Below are 13,336 nucleotides of genomic sequence, written 5' to 3'. Positions count from 1 at the left end.
GGCAGTGAATGAGTTAATTAATTTAAAAAACCCAAAAGTTGCGTCAAATGAATAACCCACAAAACAACTAATTTCTTCGTAAAGATTTTTACCATATGATTCATATGCCTTTGTTACATTTTCACGACATTACATTGTTGCAATGAATGTATATTACGTGATGTTAATATTGATTTCTTTGAGTTAGCAGTTGATGTCAATGAAGTCTGAAATGTGTTTTTGAATGTTTCGTAATCCAGCCAAGGACTTTTTGAATATCGCAAATTTTTATGCCAGTTGGCATCACAGTTTGTTTCAGTTTCGTGTCACGTACAAAGCTTGACTGACTGTTAATATATTTTTAAAAAGACCAAAGGGCGGCGACAAGGGGCTTTAACCATGCTTGTGTAAAATGTAATGTTCATTATGTTGCGTTATTTTGGACGGTGAGTGCAGATTTGGCGGCAATGCTGGAAGGACATAAAATGCAATATTGCTCGGCTTTGCATTTATTCCAGGATCATTTGTATTTGGACAAGACAGAAATAAAGATGAAAAATCATGAGACTTCTTTTGTGGCGCTACTTATGATAGACATGCCTTCTTAATATCAAGTTGCTAAGTGAAACTTGCCGCGGGGGTTGAATTTCTTCCCCAGCAGTGATTTAAATACACTTATTTATAAGAACGGAACAAAATGGCTGCCGTCCTAATTTATTTACATTTCATGTTACTGAGTGCAACTGTTTTTTGGCATTACATTTTGGAGAAAAAAAATTCCGGGGGGGGGGAAACCAAAATGGCTGACTCCCTGCGTCTTTTTCAGACGCGATTTTTTTTCTGGATCTCCGCATGACAGACTTGCATACTAAATTCCAGTAAAATGTGAAAAAACTCAGGGAGGACCTACCAAGCCGATTTTTGGGGCTCTCTTTAAGCGATCACGTCTCCTTGCTTAGATGAGTTAAAGCTCCTCAGCTCTCTGGATCTTGGTCTCCTCCTTCTGGAGAGGAACTTGGAAGCTGACGTAGGGACACCACTTGCTGTTGAGGCACACCAATTTCTCCAGCGTGGACGTTTTGACCAAGTCGAAGCCCACCTCCCCTCCGAAGGTGCTCGGCTTCCAGTATTCGGGTGAGCACAAGGGGTTGCCCAGCAAGCCCTTCAGGGAGAAGGGGGCGCCCATCTCTACCATGCTCTCTCCAAAGATGGAGCCAGGACGCGGCTTCTCCAGGAGGATACCCGGGTAGAATTCCAGGGCGTCGATGTGGTCATAGTGCTCCAGCAAACCGGCCGCAATGTCCTCGTCATCTATTTGGCAAAAGTAGAAATATTACATTTCACACTCTAGAATAAAGTGTAATTTCACATCCACTACAGTAGGTGGCAGTGGTGCTTCCATTGTCTGAGAGTGGGGAAGTGGTATTAGCTCATCTGCAGAGGTGTACTGATAACAGTTTGATAGACAATTGATACTATTTATAGTCACGGACGAGAGTTGGGAGGTCGCGAAATATGCTACAATAGCAAAGACTTCCTGTTTAACCAGGTTATTTTTCAATGTAAAATGAAATCACAGACACACTGCCGGTCTGACTGTAACCAGAGATTTTAAATAACATCATTGACAGGTAGCATTTTATTTTTAGCATAGCATCCAACAATACAGTACTGCCAACAAAATCTGTGAATAACTTCCTTCATTTCATACCGTAGATTACATCATTATATAAATCTGGCTACAGACAGTTAGCGTATCTTATCTTCAAGTCACCGAATGGAGAAAATTCCATTTCGATTCGCTACTGCCACCTGTGGCCGAAAAATGAAACTGCACCCTTCTTCACATTCGCAGACAGAAGGTGGTAAATTCGAACACGAATCCAGTCTGAAAACTATTAGCATAAGGCTTTCAGGAATACCCATTGTGAACAGCTAAGGTGTTAATCTACTAATTAGAAGATGTTTCCGTCATAAGTGGTCAAATAAAAAGGCGATTGTAATGATATTTGTGGCCAAATTGTTACAGAGAGTAGCGTTAAATAATAGAAACACCCATCTTAGCTTAGCATAAAGACAAGAAATAGCTTGGATGAACCTTTCATTTATTGTGTCATAAAAAGCATTGTCATAGAAACAGCTGGCGTGAATCCACCGACTTGTCCGACAATAAACGATAACAACATCAGGCTGTTGACAGTTAGCTTAGCATAAAAACTACAAACAGCTAACATCACTCTTTGTACTTGTCATATCGTGTACCTGTAAATTCTCTGAATGAGGTGTAGGGTCTCAACTTGAACTTCTTCCTGTATTCGTTGAAGGGCTGCATACGCGTCTCTCTGGATTCTCGGATCACCATTTCGGTCACTCCGAGTACCGCTTTGTGAGAATTTCGACCTCCACATACCTGAAAAAAAAAACAAAAAAAACATCAACAGGATAATGTAAGGACGGGGAACTCGTACCTGGTAGGAGTTCATTCATTCGTATTCTCCTACCTGTCCCGCTGGTTGCCGCGAAAAAGCGTCCACCAGCTTCTCCACGCCGTAGTGCAAAAGAAGCGATGTGTTGAAGGTGAAGCCCGAGTGCGGAATGTCGTCGCCGTCCACGTGGAAGCTGTCCGGCATCAGCGGGTGCCAGTGGTACAGGTGGCAGAACTCGAGCGCGATACGGTTGCTGTACTGGAAACGATGGCCGAAGAGCAGGGAGGGATCAAACTTGAGTTTGAAGAGGTAGCCGCTCAGTTGCTGCACGTACTCTTCCGTGATAATCTTGATGACCTCGCCTGCAGAGGCGAGGAAGAAGAGATGGATTATGAAAAAAAAAGAAATACATAAAAACCTGGTGGAAAACTGGTCCTCGGTACCGGTGACAATAAGCCTGGCGGTTTGGAAGAGCTGCTCGTCATCCCAGCTGGGATGCTCCGGCTTAAGGACGTCGCACACTCGGTTGTGCTCCCTCAACCACAAGGTGGCGTACAAGGTCAGGCCCGGCAGCATTCCGTACAGCTCATGACCGATAGCCAGTCTCTGCTCTGAGGAGAAACCTGCTGGGTACACCATGTGAACGGGGGCCTCGGACACCGTCGGGGGGTACACCTCGCCGTTCACGAGCTGCGGACGCATCAAATACAAGAGCACAAATTTCACTCACCCGTAACTTCACCGAGATACTGAGTAGGGATTTCTCTGCCAACTGTGAGCCAAGCTAGCTATAATAGCATAAAAAACTGAAACTAAATATATGATACATTTCCGGGGTAGACTTTTAAACATTTTGGTCTTGATCTGTAAAAGTTTTGAAACTACTGGTCTAACACCTCTCCCACAACATTCTCGTTTGACAAGCTAGCTGCGCAGGTTACGCGGTGATGCTAGGCTAACAGCTAATGGCTGATTTTTTGCCAAAATGGAAACACTTTTTCTGGTTGACCTGATATTTCAGCTTTCCGTCCTTATGAAGACGAAGTTGCAACTGCCGTGCCAGCGTATTGCCGTAGATGTTGCTTGCATCGACCTGCAGACAAAGAAATAAATGAACAAATAGCAACTTTCCTTTCAACAAATGCTGAATTCAAGGCAATTTAAGTTGTTGGAGACTACTAGGACCTGAATGGTTTCCTGTCCCAGAAAGTTGAATTGAAGGCAACTAGACTGAATTTGAATGAGTCCAGTTGCCTTTAACTCATTCACTCCCAGCCATTTTCACTGAAGCCACCCCCTTCACTCCCAGCCATTTTCACTGAAGCCACCCCCTTCACTCCCGGCTATTTTACTGGATTTCGACTCATTTTGCAAGGCCCACAGAATATTGTGTTCTATTGCTATAAAAACATGGAAGCTACCAAAAGAAAGATTGGTCTCTTCTCTCATCAGAAAAAAAGTACATTTCTCTTAGTTTCCGTTTTGCAGCAATTAGCATTAGAATATAGCTAAGTTCCATCATTATTCACAAATATGTTTAAAACAGTGGGGAAAACAGCTTTTTGCAACATGGCCCTGGTTGATCTCTTATATTCTGCTGCCACCTGCTGGCCGTTTTTGTTGCTTATTGCTTCATTCTCTTCAGTTCAGAGGCTGCATCAAAGCCTTCTGTATGCTCTAGCATAAAAAAAACCCCGCAAACGTATAACTACGTCTTTGGATTGGATGATGAACAATATTCTTGACCACGGATGTTTCAGTACAGTTTTGACATAACTGGACTTATTTCGATGAAGTCCAAATGCCTTCAAAGTAGACAACTATAACCTGGATGATCTACTCTGACGTCCAATTTTCCTTTTCATTGAATCCCGTCCATTGGTTGAAGCTCTGACAACTCACCCCGTGTCCCAAAGCTTTGGTGAAGCCTCCCCGGACATTATGATCGGTGTGGAAGAACTGGTGGGTGAAATGTTGAGCCATGAAGGCAAACATCAGGTTAGTTCCGCTGGGATCCGGCCGGAATTTCTGCCTTCTGAAAAAACGCTCAGCCAAGACTTTGGGATCGGGCAAATCGGGCTTGCCTGTGGCCGATAAAAAATATCTCAATGTTTTGGGTTATTCTGGCGCCGCCCGAGAAAATGGAAGTCTTGCCTTTGGTTCCCATAGGTAGAGGACAGTCGTCTGGGATCGGAGGTAGGATCCGGGTGTAGTAGGAGGTGTTGTAGTAAGACTCCCAGCTGAGGTAGCCATATTTGGTGTTGTAGGTCGGGGGGCTGGGAATGAGGTCACTGCGCACTTTGGGATGATAAAACATACCATGGACAGAAAATTATCCAACAAACAAACTCATCTCGACCTTTCAAGGTCGTGTACTGTAGTCTATTCATTAGCCTTAAGGGGTACGGGTGGGCGGGCACCTTCTTGTTTTGTTGCTCACCTGTCAGCATGAGTCTCATGAGGGTGTCCTGCAGGAACGAGTTGTTGATCAAGTCCCAGAACCACTGGAAATGTGTCAGGAGGTAGTGGATCATCTCTGGGCTGGGCTTGAGCATGAGCCGAGCCCAGGTCCAGAACTCCGCTAGACAGCAAGAAGCACACACAAGTTCTCCGCAAGTCCATGTGTGTCCATGTGTGCCGTGTCAATCGAACCCAATTTTATGTTAGCCGCTGTCACCTCCCTGAAGCAGCCTTTCCTTCTTTAGCGTCTTGTCAACTCATTGTCTGCCTTTATATTCTACCCTGTGGAGGACCAAAACTGCCAAAAAAAAAGAAAAAAAAAAGACTAAAACTATTTTTTTTTAAATGACAAAAAGTGGCAATAAAAATGGATATAAAAAAATATAATTCGAAAATAAAATAAAAAAATTAAATATTTTTTTAAATATATAAATACATACATTTGTATTTAATTTTTGAATTATATTTTTCTATCAGTTTTAAATAGCTTACTAAATAAATAAACGAGTAAATGTGAAAATAAAAACGTAGTATAGTATGTTTTATTTCCATTTATATATATTTTTTCTGATTTAATTTTCGAATTATATATTTTTTAATATCTGTTTTTATTTTCACTTTTAGTCTTTTTTTCTTCTTTCTTTATTTTGAACTTTGGCAGTTTTGGTCCTCCATACTACCCAGCTGTCTCTTCCATGAGTTATTCTGCAGTAACTGAAGGCATCTGTCGAGGACAACTGGACTTACGGCGGGTGCAGTTTTTCCCGTAGAAGCCGGTACGGGTGCAGTCGCACTCGTAGCTTTCGGTGCCCAATCGCATGCAAACTCCCGAGTTTTGACAAGGGTAGTAGCAACAAGGGTTGACTGCAAACGAAGAAAGTTGGAGTCATTGAAAATCCTACTTAAGCAGTGTAACGACTATATTCATACTTTGTTACTTCCCACCACTTGCTATCATGTAGCGCTAAGCTACTGGATGCAACGCAGGAAGTCCTTGTGCAGCTGAAACTTTCAGATCATCTCCAATGAGCTTCCTGTTTTGACTTCTGGAAGTTTTTTTTTTCGCCAGAGAATGACACGCTGCGGCTTTATGGCTTCCTTATTGGCGTTGAACAACAGGCTATATAGATAAACACATGCACGCTACATTACGCAACCCTCCAACGGGCACAAATTTAACGCCTGCAAGTGATTGGTCTATTGAGACATGGCATAAATAAAGTTAATCATGTTCATATTGACTTTAAATTTGCTTGAATACTGTTAATTTGACCTTTATGTGTTTTCACTCCCCCCTCACACAAATATAAAGTTCATGTATCGTATATACATTACATGCATAATATATTGCATGAAATACAAGCCTTGTATAAAACTTCTTTTTTTTTTTTTTTAAATAGTTGCATTTTTTTTTTGCATTTACTTTTGACTCAAGGCCCAAAGAGTAGCTACAACAGAAATACTAGAATTGAAGTATTACAAATGGGGCAAATTGACTGCAACTTATATATAGTACTTTCTACACAATTAAGAGAATAATTTTCAATATTAAAAAATAATATCTCAAATGTTTCAAATTGTGTTCAAAAGTCTTACCAGCACCGTTTGAGCTCTCCAGCAGCAGCAAGATGATCAACAGCCATCTGGACAGATTGCTTAATTCTAAATAGTTTGACATTTTTAAATGTAATAAAGCTACACCTTTCATCATTTAAGAATGATGTTAAACCAGGACTAACGTTGAGCCATGTCAGATTAAAAAGAAAAACTCTGTCGGATGTCGAATTGGTTTACTGTTTGAATAGAAGTGGGCGGGGAGACGAGTTTATCTACTTCCTAAATGAACCATGCAAAAAAACATGCAAAAATAGAAGGAAAAAAAAGTTTTTAATGACATCTATGAAAAACACATCAGTTAATTTGTAAAAGATAAGCTTGTTTCATGTCCTGTAATGTACTTTAAATGTTACCAAATACTAGATGTATTTTACACATCAACTTGGGTCCGTGTTAAAGAGATCTGTTGCTGCCTACTGGAGGAATATATAACTACACCTCTTGATACAAGTATTCTATTATAGTTTATTAATAAACAAAACTAATTTGAATATGACAAAAGTAATAATGATTTTTTTTTTTTTAATCTATGAAAATTAAGCAATGAAAAACCAAAATTGCTTTTATTTGTGGCTCAACAGAATTATTTTACACTAACTCGTGAGACAAGCCTCGACGAAAAATAATTGTCCATACGGGACAAGCTCAAACACAACCAAGGTATGTCCTCTAATTAGCATCACAGGCATCTTCAAACTTGTAACCAGTCAGTCGACCTATTTTCAAGCGTGACAAGTAGCCACTGTGCTGGTGTGTAACTCATTAAACATGGACCAGAGGAAGTAAAACATTCAGATCAATGTATTCTTTTAATGTGCAGTTCACTCATTCACTGCCATTGACGACTATAGACGTCAAAAATTCATTTGAATTATTTCTATTAGTTTCACTTTTCCCCCCACTTTTGTTAACAAGAGTATGAAAACCTAGAAAAAATGTTATACATTTAGAACAGATATAAAATGTGTGATTAATCGTGAGTTAACTATTAAAGTCATGTGATTAATAACAATTAAAAAAAATTAATCGCCTGATGCCCCTAATTAAAAAAAGAAAATATTATTAAAAATTAGGGGCGTCAGACGATTAGAATTTTTTATTGTAATTAATCGCATGACTTCAATAGTTAACTCACGATTAATCACAAATTTTATATCTGTTCTAAATGTACAATAAAAAAATGTCTAGGTTTTCATACTCTTGTTAACAAAAGTGGGAAAAAATGCGAAACTAATAGAAATAGTTCAATTAAATTTTTGACGTCTATAGCCGTCAATGGCAGTGAATGAGTTAATATAAATAAATTATGGATGAGCATTGAGGAGTGTAAGAATACTGCACCCTTGTGAAAATGGCAGAAAAATCCCAGATATCAAAATTTTCTCCTTATTGATTGATTGATTGATTGATTGATTTTTTGGGTGGCCACGCTTGGCCAAAAGGACCACGTATAGCTTCAGCCCTGAGAACCTCTCAACTTTCCAGATTTCTCTCCCCGTTGACATATTTAATGTGTGAATGCAGCTATAATGACACACACACACACACACACACACACGCACACACACAAAAGTGTGACAATCAGGCGCTTTTCATGCGCCACTATTGTCTCCTGTCAATGGCCCAATCTGCATTTGCAACCTCTTCACTTTTACGCATTTAAGTGCACGTTCAATGATGAAATGAGCTATTAACGTGTTTTTCCCCCCCCACCCTCCTTGATTGGCACATGAAATTGACACTCTCCTTTCAATCCATCACTAATTGCACGCGTATTTTCCCTTTTAATCGATCGGATTTTTGCGTCTAATTGCGTGAAATTGTGTTCAGCGGGATTTAAATGCACCGACGGGAGTGTATTTTTACAGTTATCAGTTTTAGGAGGAGCTGGAAATATAATGTGCAAAGTGAGCTGCGCGGTCCGTACACTATTACTGAGAAGTGGGCAACCTCCGAGAGACAAAACATGGTGAGTCGCTTTGCTTTTCAAAGACTTCACAAACAATATACTTGTAGAATTAACCTTTAGAGCAACAGAAAATCCTTGTTAAGTTAAAAAAAAAAAGTGTGTGCTGTGAAAAGTTAATTTAAAATAAAAATGATTTTAAAATTAAAATGTTGTCCATTAAAGAACATACTGAAATGTATTTAAATAGCAAAAACAAAACTAATATAATAATATTGTGAAGTAACGGGTGTATAACAGAAAATGTGAATATTCCTGGAGCAATGACATAAATATCTACATGGAAAATGTAGATCTATTTATGAAAGAAAAGAACATTTTAAAGTCCCAAATCAAGCTCTCGTGGTAATAAATAGCAAAAAACTAAATTTTGTCAAAAATAATTGAATAACAAAGCCTAAATTAATCCATGAAATATATGTGACAATACATTTTAAAGCCTAAAATCAAGCCCTACATGAATGTAGAGCAAGAAATGTGTACATAAATTCCCAAATCACGTTTATTTTGGTTATATTTTTACAAATTGTGTGAAGTAAATGTTCAACCAATCAAATAACCAATCAATCAAAGTAGAGAATGGATGTATTTAATTCAAAAGTAAAATAATAATAAATAAAATCTGTGAATAGTATGCAAAATAGAACATGTGAAAATGTGAGGAAGAATAATATATTTTATGTTTATATTTTACTCTGCATTTTAAAATATATATTTTCAAAATATATATATTTTTCATTTGGTGGTATGGGACATTTTAAAACCAAAACTCCCTTCATTTTATAGCAATCAATATTGTATTATATTGTTCTTACGCAAGTATTACGGAGCATTTATTTAAAAATAATAATTTTGTAGTAGAATATTTCTTCAGTAATCTATAGTATATTTAATTTTAATGTTTTTAAATAAATGTAACATATTTTACAACATTTTAGACACAATTTAAAGATAATTTGTATATTGCTTTTTAAACTAAAATGAATTGTAATTTTTAATGTAAAGTTTGAATACATATCTAAAATAAATTCAACAAAGTATGGCATGTTTTTACGATGGTGTATTTATACAGATTTGCGAAAATAATTGATATATACATTTCATAAACTATATATTTTCATACGAAGCTATAACAAAGAAAATATAGACGTTATCCAATTATTGATGCATAAATATTTAATTTCTTGAAATCATTAATTTTACTTTTTGTTATCATATGTTCAAATATGTGAAAATAAGTTTTATTGTATAAAAATAAACAACAATGGATTACATACAATACACATTTATACATACTGTACATGTTCTACCTACAAAATAAAGTGAATATTTAGAGAAAATAGAACATATGATTTCATGCAGCATTAATATATAAATGTACTATATTTCAACACACACCTGTGGATAGTCCAAGCGGGAGGTGAAGCAGGAGGCTCGGGTGCGCAGCCCCCCGCAGGCCGCCTGGCGTTGCTCTCCTCCGGCGGCTGAGAAGCTCCCGCAGCAGCCGCGCCTGTGCGCCAGCTGCGGCGTGGACATTCACGACCGGTACCTGCTCAAGGTGCGTGCACACACACACACACACTCGGGTTTACATTTCTAGTGGGGACATCTCATTGACATAATACATTTCCTAGACCCTTTCCCTCACCTTACCCTAACTCTTACCCTAACCTCAACTAAAACCAATTCAAACCTGGACTCTAAAACCAAGTTTTGACCTTGAAAAAGAGGTTTGGACACATGTGGACCTCCAAAATGTCCCCACAAGGACACGTGGTCCCCACAATGATAGTAAAAACCCAGAAACGGGTCCTTATGATATAATACAAACCCACGCACACACACACACACACGTTTGTTTTACTATCTTTATGGGGCCATCTCATTGACATAATGCATGTCCTAGCCCCTTCCCCTAAACCCAACCACCAAAAATTATTGCCTACTCCTATTCCTTACCCTAACCTCAACCATAACCCAATTCAAACCTGAACTCTAAAACCAAGTCTTGACCCTCAAAAAGAGGTCTAAACTTGTGGGGCCCAGCAAAATGGCCCCACATGGACAGGTGGGCCCCACAACTCTGTGAAATACACACACACACACACACACACATCTCTCACGTCATATTTGATTCATTTCAGTGGTTTCACCTGAAAGAAACGTTTTTGTGCGTGTGTTTGAGGTCAACGAGCATCACTGGCATTTGGGCTGCTTGGAGTGCTCCGTGTGCAGGACTTCACTGTGCCAGCAAAGCAGTTGCTACGTGAAGAACAAACAAGTCTACTGCAAGCTCGACTACTTCAGGTAAGGCAAAAATAAAGAAACCACAGCAGGGGTGGGCAAAGAGGGCCACCATTTTTCAATAATGTTACTCCTTACTTATTTGTAAGATAAGTTTTACACCACATAAAAAAAAAAGCAATATATTGCGAGTTGTGGGCTACAGCAGCTCCTTGCGATTGTTTTAATTTTGGATTTGTGTGATGCCTGAAAATGCTTCGGCATCGACAGCTCGTAACTGCAAAAACTCTTAAGTTGGGGGCACTCGTAAGTCAAGGCACCGCAGTGTTGATTTCACGATGTTCCCTTGCTGTGCAGCAGGTTTGGCACGCAGTGCACCCAATGCGGCCGTCAGGTGTACGCCAGCGACTGGGTTCGGCGGGCGCGGGGCAGCGTTTACCACCTGGCCTGCTTTGCATGCTTTTCCTGCAAACGCCAGCTGTCCACGGGTGAAGAGTTTGGCCTGGTGGAGGGCAGGGTGCTATGCCGCGCCCACTACGACGCTGTGCTGGACAACCTGCATAGGGCTGCCCGAAACGGTACGATTCGGAAAAGGTAGTACACAGCTTAAAATGCTATGGCTAGTATGAGAAGCTAACGTAGTAGTCTACAATCTTCTCCTTAACAGCCTCAGACAATCTCAATCAAAGACTTCCTTGTCAAATGTCCCGAGCATCTAGCGGCTAGCGTGAGAAGCTAACGGAGCAGTCGACATCTTGAATCACGCTCCTCTCTCCCCTTCAGGAACCGGTCTGACCCTGGAAGGGGCTCTGCCCTGCGACCAGGACAGCCAGCCCAAGCCCGCCAAGAGGGCGCGCACGTCATTCACAACCGAGCAGCTGCAGGTAGGGGGCGCTATAGACCTGACCGTAGACTGCATGATAGACCCCATTCACCTGACAATAGACCAAAAACTTGATCACAGAACTTAAGAGTTGATCGTATACCTTCAACCTGATCAGAGACTTGACTATAGATCATAAAATTGACTGTAGACGACCGCAGACCTTCAACTTGACCATAGACAATAAACCTGATCACAGGCAATAAACTTGACAATAGATCATTATCTTGACCATAGACGTGGCTATGGATCATAGACCTGATCATAGACTATAAACTAGACCAAGGACTTTTCATAGACCATCAACCCGGCCATAGTTTGGACTATACACGATTGGCCTGATCCTAGACCAAAAACTAGGCGGGGCGTTGAACCGATCTGGACTGTTTTTGTTGTCTAAGAAGATGTCTGACCTCTCATCAGCGCAAGCAACCAAGATTAGCTAAGAACTGCACTAGCCTCAGGCTACTCTTCTGGTTCCGGTCTCGCCTCAGTCGGGCTAATGCAGTCCTAACTAGGCCTCGTTGCATGAAGCCTGCTCGGATGGGGAAGTGATACGTAGTAAGGCAAGCGGAACGGTCCGCTTGTGATTGATCCCTGAGCATGAAATGGCCTGGATGAATGAGAATATTCCTAAAGTCTGTGTGGCGCAGGTGCTGCACAGCCAGTTTGCCCAGGACAACAACCCTGATGCTCTGACGTTGCAAAAACTGGCGGACATAACGGGACTGAGTCGGCGGGTCATACAGGTACAAACCGCTTGGAGAGAAAAAAAAAAAAAAAATCATATTAATTGAAGGGACTTGACAATATGTGCGCTTTGCTGCAGGTTTGGTTCCAGAATTGCCGTGCTCGCCACAAAAAGCAACCTCCTTTTCCTCCTCCTCCTCCTCCCGCCACTAGCGGATTCCCCCACCAGAGTTTCTCACTGGCCAGGATGTCCTCGCCCTCTTCCGTCTCTCTGCATGAAGACCACAGCCAGTTCTCCTCCTTCACCAGGCCAGAGAGACGACTACTAGCGCGGCACGGATACCTGGACAGTAAGACGTTTGACTACCTTAACCTACCGTCTTGCAAACATCTACCCATCGGTCTAACTTACCTACATCTACCTAAACCACCCAACCAACTAACCCATCCACCTGCTCACCTCAAATAGGAGACCAATTCGCGTCATCTTCTTGCCGCAGGTCATCGCTTCTCTGCAATTGCGGCTTCTCCGGGTCACTTGAACCATCCTGGCCTCCCTCTGCCGCAAATGCCCATCAGTCGCTGACAACCCGCTAACATGCGCACGGTGCTGTCGAAGGTTCGAAGAGCAGCGCCGCTGATGGCCCCTCAACGCTACAGGGGAGAGATGGCGAAAGCAGATGAAAGGTTCTGAAGAATACGTATAACATAGTTATTATTGATTTTAAAAAGTTATGAGAAAATATTCGTTAAAATCTCTTAAAAGCGCAGATTTGGTGCTATTGAGTGATATGTATGGAAAAAAATAAAAGAGAGAGACTAGAGCTCTTTCTAAAATGTTTTGACATAAAATGGAGTTTAGAAATAGGTCTAAGAAAATTAAACGTCTACTTCATTGGACCCACTATACATAATTTTTCTTTTTGTATCGTTAACGAGCACATACGCAACTTTTAACGTCGTCTGTCTTTGTGTCAATGTGGCAAAATGGACCCAAAATAGCACTTAGTGTCAACTCAATGGTTGCGTGTACATTCTGATGTAAACAGATATTGAATAAAGAGGAGAGTG

At 40.6% G+C, this 13,336-nt stretch overlaps 2 protein-coding genes across 5 annotated transcripts; one reads left to right on the top strand and one right to left on the bottom strand.

Moving 5' to 3' along the window:
* Positions 1–472: 472 nt before the first annotated feature.
* ptgs1 (prostaglandin-endoperoxide synthase 1) lies at positions 473–12,837 on the bottom strand. 2 transcript variants are annotated; one of them, XM_086077124.1, is made up of 11 exons: positions 12,726–12,837; positions 9,847–12,608; positions 5,613–5,729; positions 4,846–4,986; positions 4,560–4,703; positions 4,308–4,489; positions 3,415–3,498; positions 2,849–3,095; positions 2,481–2,767; positions 2,242–2,389; positions 473–1,290 (listed from the first exon to the last, which is right to left on the bottom strand). In XM_086077124.1, the coding sequence occupies exons 3-11, from the start codon at positions 5,683–5,685 to the stop codon at positions 944–946; spliced, it is 1,653 nt and encodes a 550-aa protein (XP_085933250.1). In that variant the 5' UTR covers positions 5,686–5,729; positions 9,847–12,608; positions 12,726–12,837; the 3' UTR covers positions 473–943. The 2 variants fall into 2 exon arrangements, with proteins under 2 accessions (XP_085933250.1, XP_085933249.1); XM_086077123.1 differs by lacking the exons at positions 9,847–12,608; positions 12,726–12,837 and adding an exon at positions 6,462–6,951.
* lhx6b (LIM homeobox 6b) lies at positions 8,377–13,236 on the top strand. 3 transcript variants are annotated; one of them, XM_086077129.1, is made up of 8 exons: positions 8,377–8,451; positions 9,857–10,006; positions 10,634–10,755; positions 11,050–11,270; positions 11,476–11,576; positions 12,229–12,324; positions 12,405–12,615; positions 12,766–13,236. In XM_086077129.1, the coding sequence occupies exons 1-8, from the start codon at positions 8,449–8,451 to the stop codon at positions 12,849–12,851; spliced, it is 990 nt and encodes a 329-aa protein (XP_085933255.1). In that variant the 5' UTR covers positions 8,377–8,448; the 3' UTR covers positions 12,852–13,236. The 3 variants fall into 3 exon arrangements, with proteins under 3 accessions (XP_085933255.1, XP_085933254.1, XP_085933253.1); XM_086077128.1 differs by lacking the exon at positions 12,766–13,236 and having other exon boundaries at positions 11,053–11,270; positions 12,405–12,735; XM_086077127.1 differs by lacking the exon at positions 12,766–13,236 and having other exon boundaries at positions 12,405–12,735.
* Positions 13,237–13,336: the final 100 nt, after the last annotated feature.

Source organism: Leptonotus elevatus, chromosome 5 (assembly GCF_054856555.1).
Source record: "Leptonotus elevatus isolate MCC_2025b chromosome 5, RoL_Lele_1.0, whole genome shotgun sequence".
Classification (NCBI taxonomy): Eukaryota; Metazoa; Chordata; class Actinopteri; order Syngnathiformes; family Syngnathidae; genus Leptonotus; species Leptonotus elevatus.
This window is presented reverse-complemented; position numbering and strand designations above follow the sequence as displayed.

Excerpts from the sequence above, each read along its gene's own strand:
- lhx6b (XM_086077127.1), top strand. Across the intron at positions 10,007-10,633 it reads ACGACCGGTACCTGCTCAAG|GTCAACGAGCATCACTGGCA; the intron begins GTGCGTGCACAC and ends CGTGTGTTTGAG. Across the intron at positions 12,325-12,404 it reads TGAGTCGGCGGGTCATACAG|GTTTGGTTCCAGAATTGCCG; the intron begins GTACAAACCGCT and ends GCTTTGCTGCAG.
- ptgs1 (XM_086077123.1), bottom strand. The coding sequence starts at position 6,576 with ATGATGAAAGGTGTAGCTTTATTACATTTAAAAATGTCAAACTATTTA. Across the intron at positions 2,390-2,480 it reads CGCGGCAACCAGCGGGACAG|GTATGTGGAGGTCGAAATTC; the intron begins GTAGGAGAATAC and ends TTTTTTTTTCAG. Across the intron at positions 1,291-2,241 it reads CTCATTCAGAGAATTTACAG|ATGACGAGGACATTGCGGCC; the intron begins GTACACGATATG and ends TTTGCCAAATAG.